We start from the raw sequence: 25,526 nt of genomic DNA, 5'->3' as shown, positions 1-25,526 counted from the left end.
ACCAAAACAGACTGCAAAGCATCATCTAATATGCTCTATGCTTAGCTCAGCAGAAGATGGCAGTGCTGTGTTGTCGGCTACTTGAGCCCGCTCAACAGAGTAAGCCTATTGAGTAGTTTGCACACAATCATTATGTTATAGGTAAAGGCACCTGCAAAACTATGCAGGTGTTTATCCAACTACAACTTGATATTTTCCCAAAATCTTATAGTTAAATTACTACTATATCTAAATCAACATACACACATGCATATACACATTCAAGCGTGCATGCTCACACATTATGCAAACAGTGTTGGTTCTCGTTGGACAGGTTTCCCAGTGCTGTTCTCAAATAGTACCACAACCTCCACAATGCACATGTGCTCTGCTCTCACCTTAACACAGGCCAGGTGCAGCCACAGCAAAAATACACACACAGACACACACACACCATGGTGTGTGTGTGTGTGTGTGTGTGTGTGTGTGCGTGTGTTTGTGTGTGTTTAGGGGCGGGGTTGAGGGGTGGGTATTAGGGCGGAGCGAAAGGGATGGGAAGAAAGAGGATGAACCATTTGAGGTTCATATTGACATGCCGTTCTCTGTGAGGCTCCTGTGAGGACAGGTAAGAGACACACAGACACCACACACACACTTATTTTCACAGTAAAGTATCAGCCTAGCTGTTATGTTAACAAGGAATGTTGAGAACATAGACCTTCCATGTAGAAAACACACTTTCCTGGCTGAGCACTGCAGTCCAATAGGAGTTTGAATGTCAGAGTTTGATGACATGTTGTGTTTGCGTGAGTTTACATAAAGAGCCAAAAGACCAGGGAATAATGGGAATCATGGTATGGCAACAGAGTTGGTCCACAATGAGGCTCTCTGCTGAGTTCCCTACTAGAGGACGTTTTTATTGTTCTCTTGATGCTGGATGATAATGTCAAACAGTGTGCAATACATCACATTTTAATAGCCGGTATTGTAGCAGATACTGTATACAACCCCGTTGTGGGACTATTTATTTTGAGGCACCAAGAAATAAGTGCAACACAGGTGGTGGTGCTGTTCAGGGTCCACAGCAAGTGTACACATACAAATATTGATTGGGTAGGGTTTTGTCTACAAACAAATGATGTGAACCACTGAAGGTAAGCTGCCTCTGACCTGGCAGCACAGAGTCTGAAGCGTATTACTCCATGTTGCAGCACGTAGATATGTTGGGTTGTGTGTTGTGTGGTTTGTCTTTGGGCTAATTATGTGACTATTTTCTTTTATTTCCTCTTTTTTGTGTGTGTGTGTGTGTGTGTGTGTGTGTGTGTGTGTGTCTGTGTGTGTGTGTGAGACTGTGCCATAGCCATGGAGGGAGTGCTGGAGGGTGCGTTGGTCCTGGGTGTGTGTAAACTGGCTTGCAGCCTGTTCTTCCGGTCTGCCTCCTCGGGAATCATCAGCTTCTGCTTCTGCTGCCTGCTGATGTTCACAGATATCCTGGTCACAGGTAGGCGTCTTCACACCAAAACAATGTCTACAACAGTCTTCCAGTCTTCCAGTCTGCCAGTCCACTGCCATCCACTCGCCTTCCTTTTATATGTATGCACTTTACTGGTTTTCGTTGGCTTTTATCTAAGTGCTTTAGTTGTATTTTGAACGATACCATTGTTCTTAGGCACCGGGTGGGGTGTGGCTTGCTTAAGAGGAGGCCAAAGGCCAGACCCTGGACCTTTTTCGACTCAGAACCCAACACCGTAGCCAAGAGGCAAAATATTGCCCGCTCTGCATGTGATGCTCCTCCCCTCGTCAGCTGTGGCCTGGTTGTTGTCTGTGCTCGGCAGGTTTCCTCCTCTTCTTGTGGTTCGCTGATCCATGGCCGCCCCAGCTGTCCCCTCACAGCGACCTCATCGCCCTGCGCTTTCTACTCTTCCTCGGACACACCTATGCGGCGGCGCTGCTCCTAGCCACGCCCCTGGTTGCAGCGGAGATCGCCCTGAGAAAAGTGTGGGCGTGCGACGGCGAAGGCGCCGCCTGCCAGTGCATGGATGACGCAGGGTGCGGGGTGCTAGAGAGCAGCGTAGCCTTGGAGAAGGGCGCCGCGCGCCCACTGGGTGCTGACGCGGACAGAGGGCGGGGCAAATGGAAGCGGCTGAGCCACGCTATTGGCTGCCTGTGCTGCCTCGCTGTGTGGATGGTGTCGGGGCTGTGGGCGGGATGGGGCGGGCGGAGTCGGGAGGAGCTGTGGGTCGCCGAGTGTTTACATTCAAGGGCCTCGCTCAGCGCCTGCCTGCCCAGAATGTTCCCCAGCCCCGTGGAGCCCTTCTGGGGGGTGGCCGTCCTCAGCCTACTGCTGCTCTTCCTGGCTATGGAGCTGGCTGCCTGGGTGTGCCAGGATAGACACAACACAGATGTTGGTGATAAAAACAACAACATGAACAACAACAACAACAACAAGAGTAGCCGCTGGCCGCACCTTGTCCCAGGACCTGCTAGGCCGTTGTCCCTGACGACTGAGCCCTGGCTGGTGGTGGAGCCACCGCCCGGGTCTGTTGACCCAGAGAAAACAAGCAGCAGCTGCATGGTTCCCACGGCCGGCTGCTGGCCCGGCGAGCCAACGGTGGCTCGCTGCTCCGATCCCGCCCTACCTGAACAGGAGTCTGCGCCCAGGGATCCACGGCGAGGGCCGGACCGGGAGACGGAGAGAGGCCCGGGGCCACAGTGCGGCCCCAGGAGGCCTGGACCACAGCACGTCGTCCCCAGCCTAGGGCTGATCATCACCACGGGGCTGGTGGGAGTGCTCTCCCTGTGCACGCTGCCTCTGGTCCTCAGCGTGAACGTGCTGCTGGTTCAGGTGACGCATGCCGTGGTGGAAGGGTGCTTGGAGACCTGCTTAGCTCAGTGGCGGTGGGGAGAGGGCAGGTCGACTGTTTTAAGGACGTTGTGACACCACTATTTCAGAGCTTGGATTTAAAGGACACGGTTTGTTTTGGGTGGGTGGATGTGGACTGAAATCTAGGTGGATTTTTTTTTTGGAGGGGGGAAAACAACAGCTGGTCGGGTTGTTAGATGTCAATTGTAAATAAAACTCTTCAAAGCAGCCAAGTCCCTGGTAAGCTGGTTTAGTGTAGCCACAAGCTACGATTATTGCTAGGAGACAGGTTGAGGCGTGCTCTGCACTAAGACAGACACCTACCTGAACCAGAGTTGCTGATTGTGTCAATGTTGTGCAAGCTCCATGAACGCTAACAATGAGACATCACATAACGAAGGAATAAAGTAAAAAACATTTGTATGCTTTTTAATGTCAGACGCCCAGTGGCACACTCTCTTATACAATGTCAACACAAAGGGACTGTTTTAAAAGACTAACACTAGAGGGCACCATTATACAGTAAAATGTCCAGCCAGACAACTATACATGCAACAACTATAACTATACATCAAAAACGTTGGCTCATTTAGGATCTGTAATAGAGAAATGTTTCGGTGAAATAGGAGGGGGGGAGTATATGTCTGTACAAACATGTACAGACATATCTCATCACTCCAACCACATCTAAAAAGCCAAGTTTGAGCAAGACTTCTAAAAGCACCAACCAAGGCATTAACGGCACAGCGATTGGTTAAACATTAGGCCTATATAAATTCTTCCACCATTGTGACATCGAAAGGTCGTCAGAAGAAAGATAAAGTGACATGCCTTTGTCTGTCTGTCTAAGCTAAATGAAGGCATAATGAAATGAAGGAACTTTATTCTTTTTGGCAAGATATTAGTATTCGACGCAGGAATTTTGAACTTCATTTCAGGATCAAGTAGGCACATAGTCCATTATTTACCTTCAAATTGTGCTGAATTAATCCCTGTGTATAATAACGGATAAGTGGCCTACTTCTTACTCTTGTTTAAACGAGTTGACATTTATTACACGAATAGCGTGTTTTTTTCCTACATATCTTAAGACACATTGTTGAATAAAGGACGCACACATGTCATTTGCATAACTTCCCATTAATCCACAGACAATAAACCATTAACTGCATTAACTGTGAATCCATACTAATATTAAAAATAGACTAAATTGGTTTCATATTCATAACCACATACAACTTAGTACATCTTGGGAAAGGCTTACATTCCTGCCTCAGGAGGGACACATTTTTAGAAGAAAGCGCGTGTGTGTGTGTGTGCGCACAGGCGCTTTCCCTGTGTGTGTGTGTGTGTGTGTGTGTGTGTGTGTGTGTGTGTGTGTGTGTGTGTGTGTGTGTGTGTGTGTGTGTGTGTGTGTGTGCGCGCGCGCGCTTGGGGGAATTCCGTAGCAACGGCGCTTGTCAATTACAGCAGAGCGCGGGGAGAAAACAGGGAGAAAAGCACCCGGATCAAAACGACGAGTGAGGTTGGTGTACGATGCATCTCGAACACAGCAAAGGCCGCCTGCCTTCAATCTTCCAGCGGTAACTCAAGTGTGTTACTGTGTTCCTGTTATTAAACAGGACAGAGTGTGCCACTTAAAGGAGACTTATGGTATGGGCGAGGCGTTCTTACTCAAGAAGCCTCTAGTGTCCAACTTCTGTAGTGCACATGATTTGGATGTATGACCTGAGCTTTTGCAGGGATCACATGCTTTATCTTCGACGCATTTCCTATAAAAATGGATCGTGACTAATTGGTCTGAAGTCACCCATCGATCATTCTCCCGAATTTGATGACAGGGATTTTCGCAGCCTCTTTATAGCTCAGTGCTAATGGGTTTTACACGAGTCACTCTTCTGTTGCCACCACCTAATGGAAAAATTCAAATGAGTAGAAAAGGAAAGTAAAACAAAATTGCGTCTAATAACCTATGGCGAGGAAATGGATCAATTATTGACACGTTCAGAGAAAACACCCAACGAAAAAAGCTATTTGTCCTGTGTCCTTAGTAGGAATCTCTCACACACACACACACACACACACACACACACACACACACACACGTTTGGTTTTCGCAGTAATTTATTGTAGAACATTAAAACATGTCACACAAGCCTCTGACGGCGATGGGTGCACTGCGACCATCATCCAAACACAATCTTTACAGTCATCCAGTTTAATTTCATCGTCGTCGGCCATCACCCCACCTCATCCTCACACACTAATCTCATATATTTTATGCAAATTGTACAGAAACATCCGCTAATAGGTCAAGTCCCAGGAGAGATGGCCTACATACCATGTGACACATATGAATGCAAATAACTAGTATTCAATTTGATTTGCATTATAACAGATATATGTCATCCATCTTTACACATAGGACATTGTAAAAAAAAATAGGAAGGGAGAACAAAGCAAGGACATTTTGAATACATTACCGATTGTCTCATCTGTCTGATACTAATTAATACCAATTATGTTAAATATTATGGTGAGATTATTTTGCCATCTCGTTTCATTAATTATACCAGCATGTTTGAACACAAATGCAAACCATCAGACCAGCCATATCATGATTAAGTCCCATTAACACAGCATACAACAAATACAAATAAACAGGGCATCGCATGGCAATGAGAAAACACAGACATAGAAACGCAGTGGTAAGGTGAGGAATTCTTCTGGTCTAAATCTGTGTTGACAGGCCTGCTCAAACAGAATGCTTTTCTCTTTCCAACATACTTTAAGCTAGTGCAAGTACATGTGAGGAAGACGACTGGGGACTTGCTTGTTTTAAATCAAGTGCAGGCAGCCAAGGCTGGTAGGAGTTTAGATTCCTGGCCATGTTTGACCCATCTTCCCCAAATATCAGAACCCCCCCCCCAACACACACACACACACACACACACACACACACACACACACACACACACACACACACACACACACACACACACACACTTTTGAAAGGCTTGTGAACAACAGATCTCTTTTGGCATGAAGGCCAAGCAGTGAGATATAAACAAAGCCTCAGAAAGATGTCATATTTAGTCACACTTTTTTTGTATGCAACACACTGAGTCATGTAGATGCCAATAACAGCCGGACTATGCAGCTTTGATCAATTATCCAGCCACCATATGCTGCATGGAACAAACAAGGTTCGGCTGAATTTGCTGGTCTCATTTCACAAACTTTGAATAACGAGTACAATCTCACTTTTGTTAGCAATTGCAGTTTTGGATGGCCAACTACTGAGTGCTTCAGTATTACTAATGATAACAGCCCCATCACAAATCATAAATAAACCACATAGGGAAGCAGGTGAAACAGTGGCTGGAATGTACTTGAGTTCTACATCGATTTAAAGAGATACAGGGGTACTTCATGAGGAACCCAATCATACCTGAAACAATAACTAACCAATAGGTTACTCACAAGGAAAATCATACATCTCGGATAAATACTATGTTGACAGACATGCAACACCTAATTTCCACATCCCAAAATAGCAGCGTAGTTCTTGACCACTTTGCTCCCTTGAAACACACTCACACAAACTACACACACGAGTAGACGACGTGGGGAGCAAAAACAAAAAAGAACAGAAAGAAAAGGTTAGAAAGTGAGAAATCTATTTAAGGACATTTCAGTTCAGTTCATTCAACTTGTCTTTTCTTCTTAAAATCAGACACGGATCATCATTGGTGAACACAAAGCACACACACTTGTAGCAGTAACCGTCACGCATGTCACTAACAACAACAACTGCACATCGAGGTGGTCATAGCAAAAGGCTTGAGATACCGTGAACAAGTGACATCATTTTTCGTTGTTTTGGTAAAATATAATAATTTACGGTATACGCAGGCAGAAGTAAAGTGCCGACAGGTTTTGTCAAGCGTACGTTGACTCGCTGGAACTGGGGCTACAAAAAAAAAAGCCTTGGGAAGAGGAGGTTAAAAAGGGTGCCGGTTGGACACGTTCCACGGACACAGCTAAAGCCCACTGCACAGCACAGAGACGGAGAGAAGACCCGGGGGTCCTTAGGCCTGGAGGTGGCAGGTAGAAAGCCCGGGTCTCTCCAGCCAGGAGCCAGACTGGACGAGCAAGACACAGGGGACTGGCTGCTCAAGCTGGGCTTTGAACAAAGACAGCAGACCTTTCATTGGTCCAGCCCCCCCTCCCACCTTGAGTGGTGCCCCCTGCTTCGTGATTACAGCCCAGCCTCAAGTGTAGGCATGGGAAATTCCAAAAGGTCCCAGGAAACAACGACAGCACAGTCATTAAAAGCAGCACAACGCGAAAAACAAACCAACACCAAAACCAAATACACTTCTTTACACACCCTGTTTAAACTATTTATTTTCAATCACTTCTTTTACCTCTACATATTTCTTAATTTTTTAACAAATTTTCCTGAAAACTCCATTGCTGACCCAACCAACTCTGTTGGCAGAGCGGATCATCACCACGGGCGCTCCCGCACGCATATATGCATGCACGCGTTGATGTGTGTGCGTGTGCCCGTCTGTGTGCGTGCGTGCGTGCGTGCGTGGCTCTTAAAGGCGCACAGTGTTGATGCGCAGCGGCTGCACGTTCTTGCCGTTGGCGTGGCTCTGGCCCGGGCTGAAGTAGGGGAACACCTTGGCGGGGAACTTCTCCCGGTATGTGTACAGCCACGACATGTCGTCGGCGTTGTAGAACACCAGCAGGCCCTTGCCGCAGTCCAGGTACACGCCCACCTTCTCCAGCTTGGCCTTGACGTTGAGCCGCGTCCAGGGCTCTGTGCAGGCGCTGTACTGGTTGCCGTCGTGCATGACGATGCAGTAGAAGCCGCGGCTGGGCTGGATCTGGATGCTGCCCTTGCGGCTGACCGTCTCGCCGCACACGCCCATCATCCACTGGGTCTTCTCCGACACCATCACCTCCCAGTAGTGCACACCGCCGGCGAAGCCCTCGGCGCCCAGCACCGACACCTCCACGTCGAAGCGCCGCGGCGAGTCCTGCAGCGGCTGCGGATGGAGGTTGCCGTAGGCAACGATGGTGCAGTCGTCCGACAGGATGAGCCGCTGGTGGGCCGTGATGGGGTCCAGGGTCAACGCCGCCGGCACTGAGCGGGGAGGGGTGAGAGGAGGATTTAGCCTGGATACCGCAGGGGGCGGATCTGGGGTTAAAAAGAGTGGTGTTCAAAAGGTAAGGCCTGAAAATGTACTGAATGTGATCGTACGTTTGTGTTCATGAGGGGCAATGCGAGCAGCATGCATGTGTCTTGTCTTGTTAGCAAACAATTTCTACATGTTTCCAATGTCTGTTTCTTTTCACTGTGCAAGAAACGCTGGTAGGAGCAGAGAAGCGCTGGTATATTGTCCTCGGAATGCAGTTAGTACTGGTGATTCTGGTCCTTGTGTGTCGGATAAGCAAATGCTCTGTGTCTGTTGCAAGATAACGTCTCCTGACAGATGAAGAAGACATAGATATAGATAGCATAGATGCTGCTGGCAAGTCATTGCACCTCATAAACAAAAACATAAATTTTTTTATCAGGTTGCAAGTCAAAAATGTATATGATGGAGTGGTAAAAAAAAAATAATAAGAGTAAAAAAAAAAAAGATCGAGCAACAGCATATTTGTTTTGGGTCCTGGGACAGAAATGACATGATTGAATTCAAATCTGTGCACTTCCTGTCTCTGCCTCTAAATCCAACGGTGTAGCACTCCCACTGAGGAAGATGTTATTCCAGGGGAGATGGTGAGGGAGAGGGGGGGGAAGCAGGGTTAATAGGGTTAGTGTACAGCAGCCAGCAGGAGGAGCACGTGGTAAGTCTTGGCCTGGGGTGAATGATGAGTGATGACTCATTAGTGGGAAACGCCCTGCCGCCAAGCCTCTCCTGTTCCAGGAAATTAACACAAGAGAATCACTTTTGCGTGAGTGTGTGCACGGCTAGAAGCAGCTCTGAACGTACTCTCGGATGTACTTTCACCCCTTCATAATGCATGACCCGACATCCAGCAACACAGGAGTGCCCTCCTGTCCGGGAGCCCGGTGCTGCTGCATCGCGTCCAGGTATCCCGACCGGTGCAGAGAGCCAGGGATGGAGACGGGTGGGGGAGACATGTCATGCTGGGGGTTGGGGGTCTACCTGCCATCGACAAACAGCCTACACTACCACCAACCACTTCTGTGGAGGTTTGGCCTCAGGTCATGCAAAACAATAGAGACCCGTTTCACACACACACACACACACACACACGTTCCTGAAAATACAATGGACTGAGGAACGATTTGGAACAAGAGAGGCCTTTCCCTGGAGGTCCACTTCCCCTTCATCTCCATGAGGAGGCAGAAATGAGAGACCGATGGCAGCAGGCGGGGTGAGGGTGGTTGTCTGGCCGCCAGCCATGGAGCAGGACAACGTCTCCCGCGGCCAATGACACGACCGGTGTGCCTTACGTTCCACTCATTAAAGTTTCATTCTCCTGAGTGCCTCTTTGTTTCACACGTACACAAGTGGCACTGCAGGTGCACACTTGCCAAAAAACAACCACTGCATCCGGCGCCAGTGGTTGTTTTTTTTCTTGCCGTTACTGCTGCATGTGTGGCAGCGGCCTGAGCATTGACAGTGATCCGCCAAGACCCATCACGGAGAGGGATGATGGGAGGAATGCCTTTGTCTCGTCTCCCTGGCAGCGTCGGCTGATGGATCGGAACCAATTGTTCCATTTGGCAGCCAGTCAGGGGAGGCCCTGAAGCCGGGCCGTCTCACCCCCGGCTGGCCCTGGGCTACACAGGGGCCAATTGATTGAGGGGGGCGAGAGAGAGAGAGAGAGAGAGAGAGAGAGAGAGAGAGAGAGAGAGAGAGAGAGAGAGAGAGAGAGAGAGAGAGAGAGAGAGAGAGCGAGAGCGAGAGCGAGAGCGAGAGCGAGAGCGAGAGAGAGAGAGACCCCCACACAGAGAAAGACATCTCTCTCCCTTCTCTGCATTGGGCCCTGCTGGGCCCGATGCCATTTCTCATCACAATTGTGTGAGTGAGAGCTCAAAAGCCTCTCGGAAATTTTAATGCAAGCCAGGATTACTTCATGCCACACAAAAAGACTTCATCCCAATCCAATGTAGGCTTCTGCTGGTGTGTGCTTCCATATCTTTTCCCTTGCCCGACATCCTTGTCTGTCGGCCCTTCCACACCACATTCCACAGATAAGGCGTTTGCCGGACTCGTGTACGGCAGTGTTGCGGCGGGTGCAGTCATCCTATACCTGGGGAGATGTCCTGGAACAAGGACTTCCATATCGTGTACTGCAAGGGCCCCATGTACTTGGACGTGGGGAAGTCCTCGTACGTCAGGTTGGTCTCGTGGATCTTCCCCTTGATCCTAGGACAGAAAGAAACACGCCTCAATGTCATTCTCCACACAACTCAGCCCGACTCCACCAGATGCTGTTTACCACAGCAGCCTTCCCTTTAGCTAAATCCTTTCCTCAGTCCCTCTCTCCTTCCCTCAGTCTCTCTCTCCCTCCGCCTCTCTGAGCCACGCTGCATCTGGCCTGATCCTCCCTCTGACAGCGAGGGGAGATTTTTATGGGTGGGGAGGATGGGAGGAGAACTGTGATTACACCATCAGCTCCCCCTGACATGAATCACATCACATGCTCCCACGGGGGCCCACGCAGGTAGTGGGGAGGCAGGTGCTTACAGGATGGGCTTCTAAACACGTGCAGTGGCAGCCGAGGCAGCTGATCAATAGGCACAGCTAGAATTGTGTGAAGCAGTGTTGTGCGGATGTTTTGTACGGCGGTATGTGCTTGAGGTGAACATCAATGGAGTCTTTTATGAATAAGAATGACTCACGGCTCCCTGTGTGCTTGTTTGGCTTTTACCTCAATGCCTACCTGAAATGTGATTTAAAACACACTGTGACAGGAATGTGGAGATTTTATTGAATGTGGATGGGAATCGTTATGATTCAGTTTCAACAGAAACTGCAGTTTAATGATTTTATACCTGAACCTCTTAAATCTGTGCCGTGCCAGCAGGATTAATATATCATTGTTTAAACCAATAATATCACCTTTTCCACTGCCAGTTTCATCACACCGGTCGCTTTTAAAAAGGGAAAAACAATGGCTATTCCGTAATCCACCACAAAGCTTTCTAAAGATAGGAAGCCATTTTAATTTAACACTGCCTGAAAAATCCCATCCTAGGTGGGTTAACATCCGATCCAAGGATCAGCCCAGGCTTTTGCTCATCTGCGCACCTTCTTCAAAGTCTCAGTGGGCCTCTTTTAAAGTAGGAGGATTTTCCTACCGCTCCTGCAGTGTCACACTAATGACTTAAACCTTCTACATCCTACTGCAGCAGAGATGTCGATAGTCCACTATAGCTTATTAGCATAGCAGGTCTATGTTAATAGGGTGCTAATTGCTAGACATAAATGCTTTCAGTAGTCATGTTTCATTTTAATATTCCACTGTCATCCTCTTGCATTTTATTTATTATATATGTCAAAATAGGAATAGATTGCCTGTTGAACCAATAATTGTTTTTGTTTTTTTAATCGGTGTAGAATTTATTTGTGTACGTTGAGCCATGCAAATCCTTGCTGATCCTTTGAAGGCTAGGATAGCAGACATTACCCTGAGGCCCACAGTAACATCAATGCTATTTTAAGAGTGGACATTGCTCCGGGAGGACTGCCATCTTCACGCACATCCGCAACAAGCCTAACGGCTGAGTACAAATCTCTGAGCACAGGTCCCGGAGTACAGGTCTCAGAGTACAGAGACCACAGGTCCCTGAGTACAGGTCTCAGAGTACAGAGACCACAGGTCCCTGAGTACAGGTCTCAGAGTACAGAGACCACAGGTCCCTGAGTACAGGTCTCAGAGTACAGCGACCACAGGTCCCTGAGCACAGGTCTCAGAGTACAGAGACCACAGGTCCCTGAGTACAGGTCTCAGAGTACAGAGACCACAGGTCCCTGAGTACAGGTCTCAGAGTACAGAGACCACAGGTCCCTGAGTACAGGTCTCAGAGTACAGAGACCACAGGTCCCTGAGCACAGGTCTCAGAGTACTACAGGCCTCCGAGTCGTACAGGTCTCCGAATACTACGGGTCCCGCGTACAACAGGTCTCCGCGTACAACACGTCTCCGCGTACAACACGTCTCCGCGTACAACACGTCTCCGCGTACAACACTTCTCCGCGTACTACAGGACTCTCAGTGGATGCGGATGTCCTCTTACACAGAGGTGTGGTTCAGGCATTAAGGGACCATGGGGGACCACGGATCATGTTTGGACAGAGGGAGTTGAAGTGGCGCACCTTTCAGACGTGGTGGCCACGCCTTCCAGGAAGTCGTGGCGCCCGCTCTCGTGGAGGCGCTCCTGCAGGATCTGGACGCCCTCCTTGACGTCGCGCAGCTGCTGGCTGTAGCGCTGGATCTTGTGCTCGATGTCGGCCAGCTTGCGCGCCGTGTCCGTCTCCAGCTCCTCCAGCATGCTCTTCTGCCGCTCGCGCAGGAAGCGGTGGAGGCGCTCGAAGGCCTCGCCGATGGTGGCACGCAGGCTCTTGGCCGAGGACTGGATTGGAGGAGGAGAGAAAGAGAGGGGAGAGACTTTTACATTTAGGGCATTTATTTGGCAGACGCTTTTATCCAAAGTGACTTACAAGTGCCAAGCACTCATAATTGTTAGGTTAACCCCTTCCCTGTATACAACAATGATAGCTAGGATAAGATGCTACACAATGCTAAGTACCATTTTGAATGGAAGGACGTACAAAATACAATAAGTGCTCACATTAAGCGCCAGGACGTATAACATAGAATAAGTGCGTACATTAAGTGCCAGGACATACAACGTACAATTAGTGCGAAAGAGGGGTGTGGGGCGGTAAGGGGGTAGGCTATGGAGAGTGAACTTCAAACATCTGAGTCTTTTGCAGAAGAGAGAGAGAGAGAGAGAGAGAGAGAGAGAGAGAGAGAGAGAGAGAGAGAGAGAGAGAGAGAGACAGAGACAGAGACAGAGAGAGAGAGAGAGAGAGAGAGAGAGAGAGAGAGAGAGAGAAAGAGAGGGGAGGTTTAGGGGTGTGTGCTCAATAGGGCTGTGCAAACTTTACGCCTTACTGAAATATCTGCATTGTGAAAGCAGCGCTATGTATTGTAGAAGAATGCAGAGTGAGCAACTATGGAGGCACATGTGGAAAAGAAATTACGACATGCCGAGGCCAAAAATAACTTTTTGTGGGGAATTCAGGGCAATCACAAAATAAAAAGCAATCACACAATAAAAAACAAAAAACACAACTAGGTTTTGTTAGCATAAACACATACGAGATTTTCACTGAAAAAGATGGGGCAGCTGCTTATTTTTAAGTATACATTGTTTCGTTATGGATCAAGCTGTTTTGGGTAATGAAGAGATGGTGCTATGAACTTCAAAAGACTGACAGATACAATGACTTCCTTTGAGAGAGAGGCTTGAGTTGCAGCCAAAAGAGGAAAAAAATGGAGATGCTTGACATTAAAGGAAATTAATCATCTGATCAGCGTCTGTCTTGAAGCCAAACAAGACAGAGGGCTTAGAAGGGCAAGTTGTTTACCAGACTCCACTCAATTAAAATGATGGCACGGGCGACTTCAGTTCAGACTGAACATGAACTACGGTCCAACGTGTAGGCCCAAAAGCTCTGAAGATGCGTTTCTAAAATGTGTCAGTTTGATAAAGGAAACGGGCCGTTCTGTGCCAGTGGTTCCAGATTAGGCTTTCCGTGTCCCTCTGGTGTAGCGACTACGCCACGAATGTGTCGTTAGTATTCTGCACCACTAACCCCTAAAGAAATAAAAAAAGGTGGGGGGAAAAAAGGAGAAAGTGTCTTCTATTTCTGTCAAATGGCCTGTCTCCGGAGTCCTGGCTCAGCTCCCAGAGGGCAGGGAGATATTCTTACTCGTTGACAGCCAGGACATATAAAAATGGCTCCTTCCTCCACAGGCAGGGCAGCCGGGGAGGTAAGGTGGCCCTTGTCCCAGCTGTCTCCCCGGGTCAGGATTGATGGCTCGCTAATAGAAGGAAGAAGGTTGTGGTTTGGTGGTGCGTGCGTTCGTGCATAAATTGTCAACTTTCATTAAGTTGATGACAACAATGGGACCATACAATGGTTTTGGTTCGGACAATATCGGTAGCTGACCAAATCTGACCTCATACCACTAAAATGTTATATTGCATAAGCCCTAATGGTATGTTGCACACAGGAGCTGGTCTATCTGAACATTTTGCTGTCTGGCCAGGCTGCACAAGGGAACCACGGATGTGGTGGTTGCCCACAGACACCATGAGACCAGCCTGTTCTGATGGGGAGAGAATCCCCCTGGGGTACTGGCACGTCAATGTTTTCCTTACTGAGTCCCTCTCAAGCCCGGCCAGAATAACCAACGCTGCAGCACTGGTTGCCTGGTGTTGTAAAAAAGCTTGCCTCTGGATAGGAGAGTAGTCAGAGACAGGTCAATGGGATGAAAGAGAGGGGGTATGACGTGTAGTATAGGTCAAGATATCGGCTTCGAACCTGGGACGCTACGATCGCATAGCCTATGTGGTCAGAGCATCAGTGGGTTGAACCTCAGAGCCGACCCCTCAACATACATTCAAACGTGAGGGTGTATCCTTAAACCCTTTTCATTGCAAAGAGAAACAACAACACAATTCCATGTCAACCGCTCAAAAGACCCTCCATAAACTGCATGTACAGCAGGTTGATATGCCTTCCCCATTACAAGATTGACACGCTGAACGTCTGCAACCTGTGAGACTGCAGCAGTTCTGGCAGCGAGGACTAAATGCACCAGGATAGTGTCTGGTCAGCTCCCCTAAACACAAAGGGAGCCCAGACTTTCCAATGCCGAGCATCTTTTTACGTGCGCACACACAATTTTACCCCACACAAAATAAAATGATGCACACACATAATGAGATGGATTGATTCTATGTCAGCGGACAGGTCTGGCTTCCTATTGGTTGGCTGGTGTGCTGCAAGTGTCCTGCACTGCAGCAGTGTCCATAGAGACTGACCACACAGGATCAGGGCTATGGTGACAGGAGGAGGGGAGGAAGAGCTAGAGAGAGAGCGAGAGCAAGAGCGAAACACAGAGTGAGAAAATAAGAAAGAGAATGAGAGAAAGAGAGGGAGCAGATGCACTCCAGAATGACAAATACCACTGACGGCAGAATCAGCCAGCAGCCACCCTTGCTCTGTGGTTTCAGTGTCGCTATAGGAGAACGATAAGAGCTGCGCCTGAAAAATGTGTGCCTGTGTGCGTGCGTGTGCATGCGTATGTGCATGCGTGTGTGTGTGCGTATGTGCCCTTTTGTGTGCATGCGAGTGTGCATGTGCGCCCTGTGCTCCTATGTGTGTGTACACATGCGTGGGTGTTAAGGGGCATTGCAAGAGGCTGCCACGTATTGACTGGAGGCTCACTCTCTCTGCTGATTAAAACAAGACGTCCAGATTAAAGACCCGCTCGATAGACCAATTTTCAGATTTGTGCGCAGAGATGGAGGGAGAGAGTGATTAAAAAGGCTGCATTGGAAACGTCTCACTCTATATTCCCACCCCATCACAGCAATTTGTGAGTCAGCCATCAAGCGGCTCTCTCAGAGAGAGGATTGTTGTTTAGGTTGTGTTTTTCCCAGGGAGAAACCTTATTGCTTATTTCTGGTAATACCTTGCTCCTCTGCAGCGCTCCGGCTGATCCCCGCCCACCCATCCATCTATCCAGGTCTACAGTGTGAAGGGCTCCCATCTAATACCCGGCCCCAGATACGGGTTGTCGCTGTGGGGAGGGCTTGGTAACCACGTGCTCTCCCATCAATCCGGCGGCACCGCCTGTGAGCATATATTAAACGGCTAAACGAGTGGAACAGCCCGTCTGCGAGCCGTCGAGCCGCTCCGGCGCCGACAGAAGAGGGGGCGGTACCTTGGTCTCGGTGAGTTGTCTCTGGAGCAGCTGCAGGGCCTCGGTGTGTCCCCGCTCGCTGTCCTGGAGGGTGGCCAGCTGCTCCTTCATCTCCCTCTGCAAGACACAAAGCGCACACAGAGAACAACGAGTCAGCATCTGGCACCAACGCACGCCCCCCGCCGCTCCCCCCTTACATACACAATGATGCCCGGGCAACGCTGTGCTCCGTGAGTGACCTCCATTCATTATCAGCTTCACAATCTCAAAAAGATGTAATGTAATACAATACAGAGAAGAATCTCCATAGCATAGCAGGGGGCGGCAGTAGCTCAGGAGTCGAGGTGCCCCTGAGCAAGGCACCTAACCCTAAATGCTCCGACGAGTTGGCTGTCGCCTTGTGTGGCTTACACCGCCGTCGGTGTATGAATGTGTGCATGAATGGGTGAATGTTAGGAAGTATTGATAACGCTTTGGATGAAAGCGCTATATAAATGCAGTCCCTTTAACATTTACCATAGCAAAGGGTCATACACGCATGCAGGTGTGGGTGACATCTTTCTCTGCAGATCATTTTATGTCGTAAAGGGAGATCAACAGACTCCCCAGGTACTCTTGAAGGTTGCCCTCTTCCGTGGGATCAGGGTCACTGCGACGCCGCGGGAGAGTGAGGTTCCTCTGATACCTTCCAGCTAACAGGCTCCTATGGACTTATTGATCAAGGTGAGATCTATTTAGAGATACACAGGCTGGGAGCCAACAGGCCAGCGGTCGCGTCCCCAACCCTGATATAAACAGGCTGAGGTACCCAGGGGAGAGGGCAGGGTCCCACAGAGAACCACAGACCTTGTGCACATCTGTTTCTTTTCTGGGTGGGTTGCAGTAGCCACACCTGATGATAACATGTACCTCCAAATGCATGGCTGCTGCAGTGCAGTGATGGGATTATACTTATCCCGCTCCGTATGCAAATAATTGCATTATGTTTTCACACTCTTTATTACGGTTCTTCCTCCAAGCTGACTAATAACTGCATGTTATTTTATTTATTTCTCCTAAATTTCTCTGCTGAGACGAATAAAGTATATCATATCTTATTTTATGTTGGATATCTGAAGGCAAGCAGGCTCTGCAGCTGCTCAATCACCGGATGAGGGCTTTACTTCTCATTTAAAATGGATGACAGCCATCAAACACAAACGCAGGTAGACCTATACATTATTCAAAGAGTAGTGGTAGGTTATCATGATGTGGTTAGACACGAAAGTGACCATGGAAGTTCCCAAAACGTTAAATTTGAATTTAGATTTTTAACGAGAGGCATGGAAAGAACAGAGTCAGACACAGTGCGTCGTCATCCAGCAGAGATCGGTAGACCGAGTCTCTGGTTGCGCCAGGTAGCTTGGGCAGCTGCTGTCACATCAAGAGAATCTCACTCCAGGTGCCCCCCCGGGCTCTTATAGGTGCCTTCTGATGTCCGGGCTCAGCACAGCGGCGCCCATGCAGGCCCTGCAAGAAAACGGGCCACTGAACACAACTTTTAAATTCAGCCTGACCTATTTGATTCCAGGGCTTGAATGTTGACATGTAGCCTCGCTGAGCGACTGACAGAGCTCCGGAAGTTGGCGTCTCGCATGTAGCGTTTAGCTAGGGGACATTTGAATTGAGGATGTGATACACAGGTTGGCACCTTTACCTTTATAGTTTCAAGACAGAATTTGTTCATCGATATCTTATCCGCCTAGCCTTCTGGATTGACCAGGGACACCCTTACAGACAACTAGTGTTAAACGGCCTATCTCCAAATCAATTTATTCACCAAAATCATCTCAAACCCTCACCCCATCAAATTCTATTTGAACTGAAGAATTTAAATGGGACCTAAAGGTGGTAGAGGCAGTGGTGAAAAAATGCCCTGTTAGTTTCTCAAGGACAGAGCACAAGGAAAAATAATGGTCCAGCGGATGGGTGGGGAAGTATAACTCTACATGCTAATATTACAGAGACAGCGACCAAGACAGAGAGAGACAGAGACAGAGAGAGACAGAGACAGACCGAAAGACATACGGATACAGGGAGACAGAGAGAGAGTGCAGTGTGGAGAATGCAGGAGAATGTGCAGACTCGCCACAGATCACAGCTCCTGTCTGCACGAGGTGATTGAATGCTCCCATGGTTTAAGATAGACATGTCCTGGCACACTGGCAGAGAACACATGCTGCTCTTCTGCGGCATTCAATCTCCGATAAGATCGTCCTCGGGAAAGCCTTCTCAGATTTTGGTTTCACTCTCACTACAGCGGGGGGGGGGGGGGGGGTTGGTTTGTTAAGATGACAAATAGTTAGTAATCTTTTGTCGGAGAGAGATAAGTATTCATTGAATTTGAAACATCTTTCAAATCTACATTAGGTATAGATACTTCTCTAAATCACAGAGGAAAGGACAATATAAATGACAATTACATGGATACTTAGTGCAAGCAATTTAACCATAGTGGAAATATAGTGTGTAGTATGGGGTGATATTTAAGAATAATTGGGCCATTTTCATGAATTTATTGCGACTCTGGGAGCCATTGCTAATACTTAATATAAACCATAGCAAAGCTGCATCACGGGCCCACCAACCTTCATTATGTGGCATTACAATGAAGGAGGGGGCGGTCTATCCTCGACATAACCCACTTCATCAGGGGGCTTTGAATGTAGGTGGAGTGCTCCGCCCCGCCGTCTCATCCGACGAACCATGTTCTGATCTGACATTTCTGCAGAGCGTCCCGCTGCAGGGTACACAGCTGTGGCATTCTAAACCTCAAGACTCCATCAATCCACACACACACACACATACACACACACACACCTCGTTGCAAAAAAGAAAATCCTTGATTTTCTTCAAATATTCATTCACGGCTTAAAATTCCACCAACATTCCTCACAGCTGCGAGCTTTATTAAATTCAGCAGCTCATAGAGGAGGTAAAGGAGGGATATTGGCTGCAAACTGCCAGCCCTGATATAGACGAGAAGCACACAACATGCTGCCTGAGAAATGAAAAGCCTCAAATCTCTCCCACACACCCACCTCTAGAAAAACTCTCGTCAAAGGCCACGCTCAAGGTTTTCTGAATAGGTAACCTCCTGTGTGTGTAGAATTGGAAATATTCCCCTGAGTAAAAATAAATAAATAATGCAAACCCACCACAGAATTCACTTGCTTATCACAGGGTTACCCAACCTGTCGGCAGGAGCCTTAACTCACTCAACACACTGTATGCGCCTTTCACAAGCACAGTAAAGCCTGACCTTCCATAGGCCCAGAGCGTGATAGTGTCAGGTGCCGTAGACTGGGAGGTGATGGTGGGCTGGGAGCCAGCTGCAGAGCCGCCTCCGCTAAACTCGCTTTATTGCCTTATTGTCATTCAGTCGCCCGAACTCACACCACCCACTTACCCGGTGACAGGACTCACCACTGGGATGACAAAGGCCTACCGCAAGTCCAGGACCCCCCACACACACACACACACACACACACACACACACACACACACACACACACACACACACACACACACACACACACACACACACACACACACACACAAAAAATCAGTGACACTCATGAGTATAGAATGTGGATTTGTCGGTCTTTCCCGATGGCAGATAGAGAGTGAACAACTCAAGCTAATAGGATAACAAGACAAGAGTATGTATGTATATGTATATACTTAAAAGTTGCATAGACAAAGTATTCAATTAATTTAGCGTTATTAGTGAAGATACATTGAGATCGTGCTCCGATTTCCTTATTTCAGTGGATTGGAGCTAACCCGGCATGGAGCATAAGTTCCCAAACAGGCAGAGAATGCAATACAAACAGCAGGCAGAGAAAACTAGAGATTAAAGTCTATGTGCTGACAGACTCTAATCTCCCACTGAAATCTCCATACACAGTGGCTTGTTTTCTAATAAGACTAAGCCAATGTACACAGACACACACACACACACACACACGCACACACACACTCTAACACACACACACACGCAGCTGAAATCCATCCCGTGCATGGTCATGGCAATTCGAGGGGCAAGATTTATTTTCTTTAACATTTAATGCCGACTGAGCTGACACCAGACCATCACTACCCAGAGTGAATGAACCAAGAAGAATAATCAGGCTCAGTAACATTCTTAAATTGTGGAAGGGTTTGTGTGAAGCCATGCACGGGACGGAATAAATGTTTCATAGCTGTATTAGTTATTGTACCTTGGTTATTGTCCTTACCGGCTGGCTTGCTTTTACAGTGAAGCAAACTGTGTCTTACTGGACTGGAATCTAAAATGCCAGCCACCGTTGGGAGTTTAAGCTTAACATTGACATTATTTTCCAAAATAGTTGTTAACATCATGCACATGTCCTCATTTGAATGGATGAAAGTCAAATGATAGAAAACAAATTTGCTTCTAATAACACATTTTCATGTGCATTTTATAGGGAGCATGGGGGGCACTGTGTATAGGTAAGCCTTTGGCCGAATGAGGGGTTGGGGGGGGGGGGGGGGATGGGGGCTTCATTCAATGGTTCTGGACCTGAGGCAATCACCCCCTCATGGGGACCAAGGCAAACATGAAAACAAAATGAGTTTACACAGGGAAATGTGCCGGTACAGGCAGTGGAGCGCTGTGCGCTCATGGAGAGGACCCTTGGAGCAGCGCCGGAGCTGTACCTCCCAGCCCAGAGCAGCTCAGGGCCTATTGCCCCAGCATCAGCACAGAGCTCTGGGTAGAAGGATGCTGATGCTGCTGCAGCTGCCATCGGACCAGCCCACAGAGAGCAGAGCCCGAAGCAGCCAGCCGGGCCCAACCAAGGCCACAGCCCTCTCTGTGGGTAGGCCTCCGTTCCTTTAGGGAAGAGAACAGAAGAGTACAGCTGCTTTCTAAAATATGTCAGTTTCTACAAGAACTCTAGCGATCACGGACTAACTCCAAGGTTGGTAATATCCATGTTTAATTATTAATCCCCACTCATGCAACTCCGCAGAGCTGATTTATTACTTTTGTCCCCCCGCCTCAGTAAATATTAACCAGGGTTGATCCTCTAACAGGAAACAAGCCATTATGATTTAGTGCTCAACTTGATATTACCACGACTTAAAAAAGTGAAAGCATTTATATGGGACTTCCTAGCAAATCTACTGCATTAAAGATAGCTACTCAGAATGAATGGGGATGCGACGGAATATATTTACGCTGACAAAAATCACAGACGACATAGTCTCTTGACGTAGATATATGTTCACTACATGCATGGTATGAATCAGTGAAGCTAGCAGGCCCGTCATTACGATCTTCAAAACAAAGTAATTGATTCATTCTAACCGCTGTAATGGAAGTGAAGGGAACTCATAGACAACAAACCCGCCGCCCGATGTAAGGAACATGCAAATCATCAGCATATCTTCAAATGCATATTGATACCCCAGAAAATGGGTTAAAATAAGTTAAACGTGCAATATCTGTGACCCAGAAACTAAAAGAAAAAAGTGTAAAAATACAGAATATTGGGTCATAAATGAGGCACGGTTCTTCTGGAAACCGCATGCTTCCTAAAACTATACAGCAGTCAGTTGCCTGCACAAGAAGCAGCAGAAGAAGCAACTGTCTGACAGTCGGCTAATGTTAATCAACACTAACGATACAACCGCTAGACTCTTGTGCCTAACTAACCAAGGCCTATATGCTAGGGTACAGTTGAACCGCAGCATGGTAATAGCACTTTGCATACATTTCATATGGTAAAGTACCCAGTCTAAAGTTGTACCCCTTTACTTTTTAGGTGTTCTCAAAAATATAAATATATTTTGATGACATTGACTATGTCCTCATTAAATATCAGTACAGCTGAATCGGAAGAACTATCCAAAGCAAGCTCTATTGGAAGCCCCCTCATTGTACATTCGATAGGCAGAGAATCACTGCCCCAGGTCTACAGACATTTCTGTTGACAGGCGATGGTAGAACTACAAGGTTACAAACGCTCCCAAATGATCTCTTTCGACCAAGTTGGAGATTTTTGTCATTCCATTCTTGTAGCTGACAAGGCAGCTGGATCAGGTAGAACCAAAGAAGCTGAAGAGCCCAAACGACACACTGAAAGCACAAGGGATTATCATTGATTAAGCCAGATTGCTTTCCAGATAATGTGGAACAGGAACATGGAGCATGTATACGACCGATGAATAAACCAATGGCAAATCCAAAAAAAAAAAAAAAGGGGAAGCACAAATATATTTCATTTGGCGGGACCAAGGTGCAGCCCCAGGTGGTGCATGGTAATTAATTATTATCAATAAAACGACATTGAAAGCGACGACAGCTGTTGGAGCTTATAATGAAGTGCGGCCCGGGAGCACGTGGATATTACCAGCAGACATCAAGGCACTGTATAAGCCCCACTGAAAGGAACCACCGCCTCACTGCCACCGGCCAGCCACGGCCCATGAAATGTAGGCCATGTCACGTAAATGACGAATGTTACCGACGTCCCGCTCCGCGCTCTAGAACAGCGAAGGACAGGGAGGGAGGCGGTGGTGTCCTCGCAAGAACCTGCACCGTGGAGCGCTTCCACTCCGTTCTGCTGTTCTATAATGCTCCGAGGGGCACACATGCGTGTACTGCAAAAACAATGAGAACATGCACTAACGGATGTGGTATAGCAGCAGGGGGTTGTTGGACCATTAGCACAGCAAAGTCAGCCGAGGTCAGGGGACGTGGGACCCACGGAGAGCCACGAGGATTTAAAATGACAGCCGGGTCTCTCAGGTCCCGCGGTACATTTAATAATTAGGGAAGAACAAGCCACGAGACGTGGCATTGGTATGAGCCCATGTGAGGGGCTTAATGAAAATGAGGCAAGCAGGGGGGACTTGTTGCATGGGCACAGAGGAAGGCAGCCGCTTACTGAATCTCTTATAGCTTTCACAGCCACTCCTTCCATGTGGAGCCAAAAGCGAGGGAGGTTTCACCAGCAGTATCCAGACCTACGAACAAGTCTCCAAGACGCCATTAATCATAAGGGGGTCTGTTGCTAGGCCTGAAACACGAGGGGGGGGGGGGGGACGTGCATCATCCCTACAGGCAGCTGATAAAAGAGGAATTTAGGGGTGAGGTAGGGCTGGAATTTGTTCATCTTGTATTACATATTAGGTTTGTACACAGCAGCTCTCAGTGCATCACTTTTGTAATCACTAAATAAAGTGGTCCACAGCTCAAGGCTATATGTAGAGAAGGAGATAATTCAGGTTAACCTTCCAGCCAAACCTTAAACCTCTGAATTTAGCCTGCACACCATCACAACACGGCTTGTTGAAATAGCACACATGAAGGTTTGTTATTTCAGCTAACACACTCCAAACATGTCTCAGATCTGCTAGACTGTAGGGAGAGGATCACATAAGCCCAAAACCTGGTCATGTCATCTTTATTGAAGAACGCCCCTTAGGATTATGCAATCCTTGGAAAGTCAACAAGTTGTTTATCGGAAAAAAAGAAAACATGACTGATGATTCATGATTCATACCCACCACCTCATAGAGGACATGTCCCCCGAGGATCAATTGGGAGTCGAATAGCTCTCTCTGTCAACCTTTTACGTTTGGCACACTGAAAAATCAATAGGACATGCTCCGGTGTGGGTGCGTGCGTCTCTATGAACACTTGGCAGGTATTCAGCCTCACTAGCCGGCCAAATAAAATGTCTGCATCAACTTTTATCTCAATCCCTTGAGTGAGAGAGAATGCTAAATTAAATATTTGGGTTGTAAGATTTCCCCTCATATGGTACACAAACATATTATTACAGACCGACAATAGTCATTGCCGATTCTTGCTCAGTCATCCACGCATTTCTATTAAATTATACATCTAGGGCTGTGCCGGCAACCAAGCCAAAAAAAGCTAGCAAAATATAAACAAAGGAGCAGAGCTGGAAGGTGACAATTCCCTGAGAACGCATGGTTCCACTCCAACACGACGATAGCCAGATGAAACGGCCACGATATCCCATGAGACACTGAAGTGCTTCAACTGTTTAAACCTGGTTCTTATGAACAAATAGTATTGGTTTGTGAATTTGGACCTAGTATATCATCGTGTTTACCCTGCTCAGGAACATTACACAATACAAGTTCAAATGATTAAATGACTGCACAGCCATGTGCCTTTCTTCGACCAAGATGTTATTTTTACTGATGTTTTTGGATCCAATGATCTTCAGGTCTTGAGCTTAAACTAGAGAACACACCAATAAGATTGCATTGAGAAAAGCATGTAAATGCATTGCCAGATTTTTGTCATGTCTTTTCTAATCATCATCAATATTATAACTTTTTACCTGCGTTAATGTAATTAGGTCCTTTTGATTGGGTTTCATTTTTAGCACATGGGATACCTAATTAAATATAAGATTATAATAATAACAACTTAAGTTTAAACATAATCTACTGGCTGTGCATTATCTAATAGTAATCCTATGCAGGTGATGTCTGGTTGTAGTCCACACAGAAATGGTTGTGCAGGACAACCCAACATGAAGACACTTGGAGGCATAGAAAGGCAGTAAAACCAAAAAAAACACACATTCTTCAAAATTCCTTGCGTCTCCTCTTGCTGCCGTTGACCAGGCTGCTTGAAGGGTGTGATCTGAGTCCCGCTGATGGGAAGCGCTAAAAGAAGACTCTTATCAGCAGCACGTCTAATTAATTCATCTGCAGCGAATCATGGAAACAGGGAATTACAAGTGATTATATGGGCCGGAACTGGCCCCTCTCCCTGGACCGTGGAACAATGCTCTTTAATCTGGTCTAATACCCCCAGCTAATCAGGGAAGACAGTTGTAGACGGAGTAGCAAGACCAATGGACCGGCTAGGCAGAGCCAATCAGAATGATTAGCATCTAACCTGCATGACAGAACAGGCAGCCACGGAAAACTACAAGGCAATGAAAATGTGAACCACAAATAAAAAAGGTGGAATGACAAATTGACTTAAATTGCTAATATTCTCTGTGAATTACCATCCTGTAATACATTATATATATATTTTTTAATCTTTTGTCGATGATCCTAACAGAACTTGAATGGTATGTCATATCCAACCAGTTGGCAATGTACTAGGGGCAGAGTTATCTAACAAGAGGGAAGCCAGAGCCATGTCCCTGCCAGGGCAAAATGAAAATCAGTTATTTGCAATTAATCATGTAAGGTACTCATGTATTAATAGGTATATTTTTGGAAAGTAAGGTTAGACTTTGTAGATGACATCTCCAATGTCAATCTGCGATCAAAGAGTTATTTATTCACATTTGGAATACCAGTTGGTATGTCGTCTTTATGGAAACCAAGATCAGAGGTCTGTTTACATTACTACTAGTGCAGGTTCCACTTAAGGGCAGTCACCAGTAACAGGCTGAATAAAAGTACACAAGAAAAGCCATCATGAGCTGCAGCCCTACTTCCAATTTTCGCTTACGATCACGATGACCTAGAAAGCCCTCATCTCCGCCTCCCTGGCTTGCCTAGACCAGTTCTCTTTAGCAAACATGGCAACCCAACAGGTGTAACAGCTTGAAACGGCTCCATTGATGTCATTAAAAAGGGTACAATGCGCTCTAAAAGGGGGATGAGTCATCGCACG

General features: G+C 47.3%; 2 protein-coding genes across 2 annotated transcripts in view; one reads left to right on the top strand and one right to left on the bottom strand.

The window, feature by feature from the left end:
• The first annotated feature begins 579 nt into the window (after positions 1-579).
• Positions 580-3,041, top strand: LOC307084377 (uncharacterized protein). Its single transcript, XM_079748738.1, has 3 exons — positions 580-604; positions 1,340-1,480; positions 1,815-3,041. Exons 2-3 carry the CDS (start codon positions 1,342-1,344, stop codon positions 2,915-2,917), a joined length of 1,242 nt encoding a protein of 413 aa, XP_079604864.1. The 5' UTR covers positions 580-604; positions 1,340-1,341; the 3' UTR covers positions 2,918-3,041.
• Positions 3,042-7,311: 4,270 nt separating this feature from the next.
• The window catches only part of trim62.1 (tripartite motif containing 62, tandem duplicate 1), a 36,305-nt gene continuing 18,090 nt past the window's right edge, over positions 7,312-25,526 (bottom strand). Inside the window, exons 11-14 of the mRNA XM_079747442.1 lie at positions 15,860-15,955; positions 12,214-12,470; positions 10,145-10,260; positions 7,312-8,000 (exon numbers count right to left, since the gene is read on the bottom strand). Of these exons, the coding sequence (XP_079603568.1) occupies positions 7,450-8,000; positions 10,145-10,260; positions 12,214-12,470; positions 15,860-15,955 (1,020 nt within the window). The 3' untranslated portion in view covers positions 7,312-7,449. The remainder of the gene's footprint in view (positions 8,001-10,144; positions 10,261-12,213; positions 12,471-15,859; positions 15,956-25,526) is intronic.

The sequence above is a fragment of the Pollachius pollachius genome (assembly GCF_949987615.1).
Source record: "Pollachius pollachius genome assembly, chromosome: 12".
Lineage (NCBI taxonomy): Eukaryota > Metazoa > Chordata > Actinopteri > Gadiformes > Gadidae > Pollachius > Pollachius pollachius.
The sequence above is the reverse complement of the archived record's forward strand: the minus strand, read 5'-3'. Positions and strand labels throughout refer to the sequence as shown.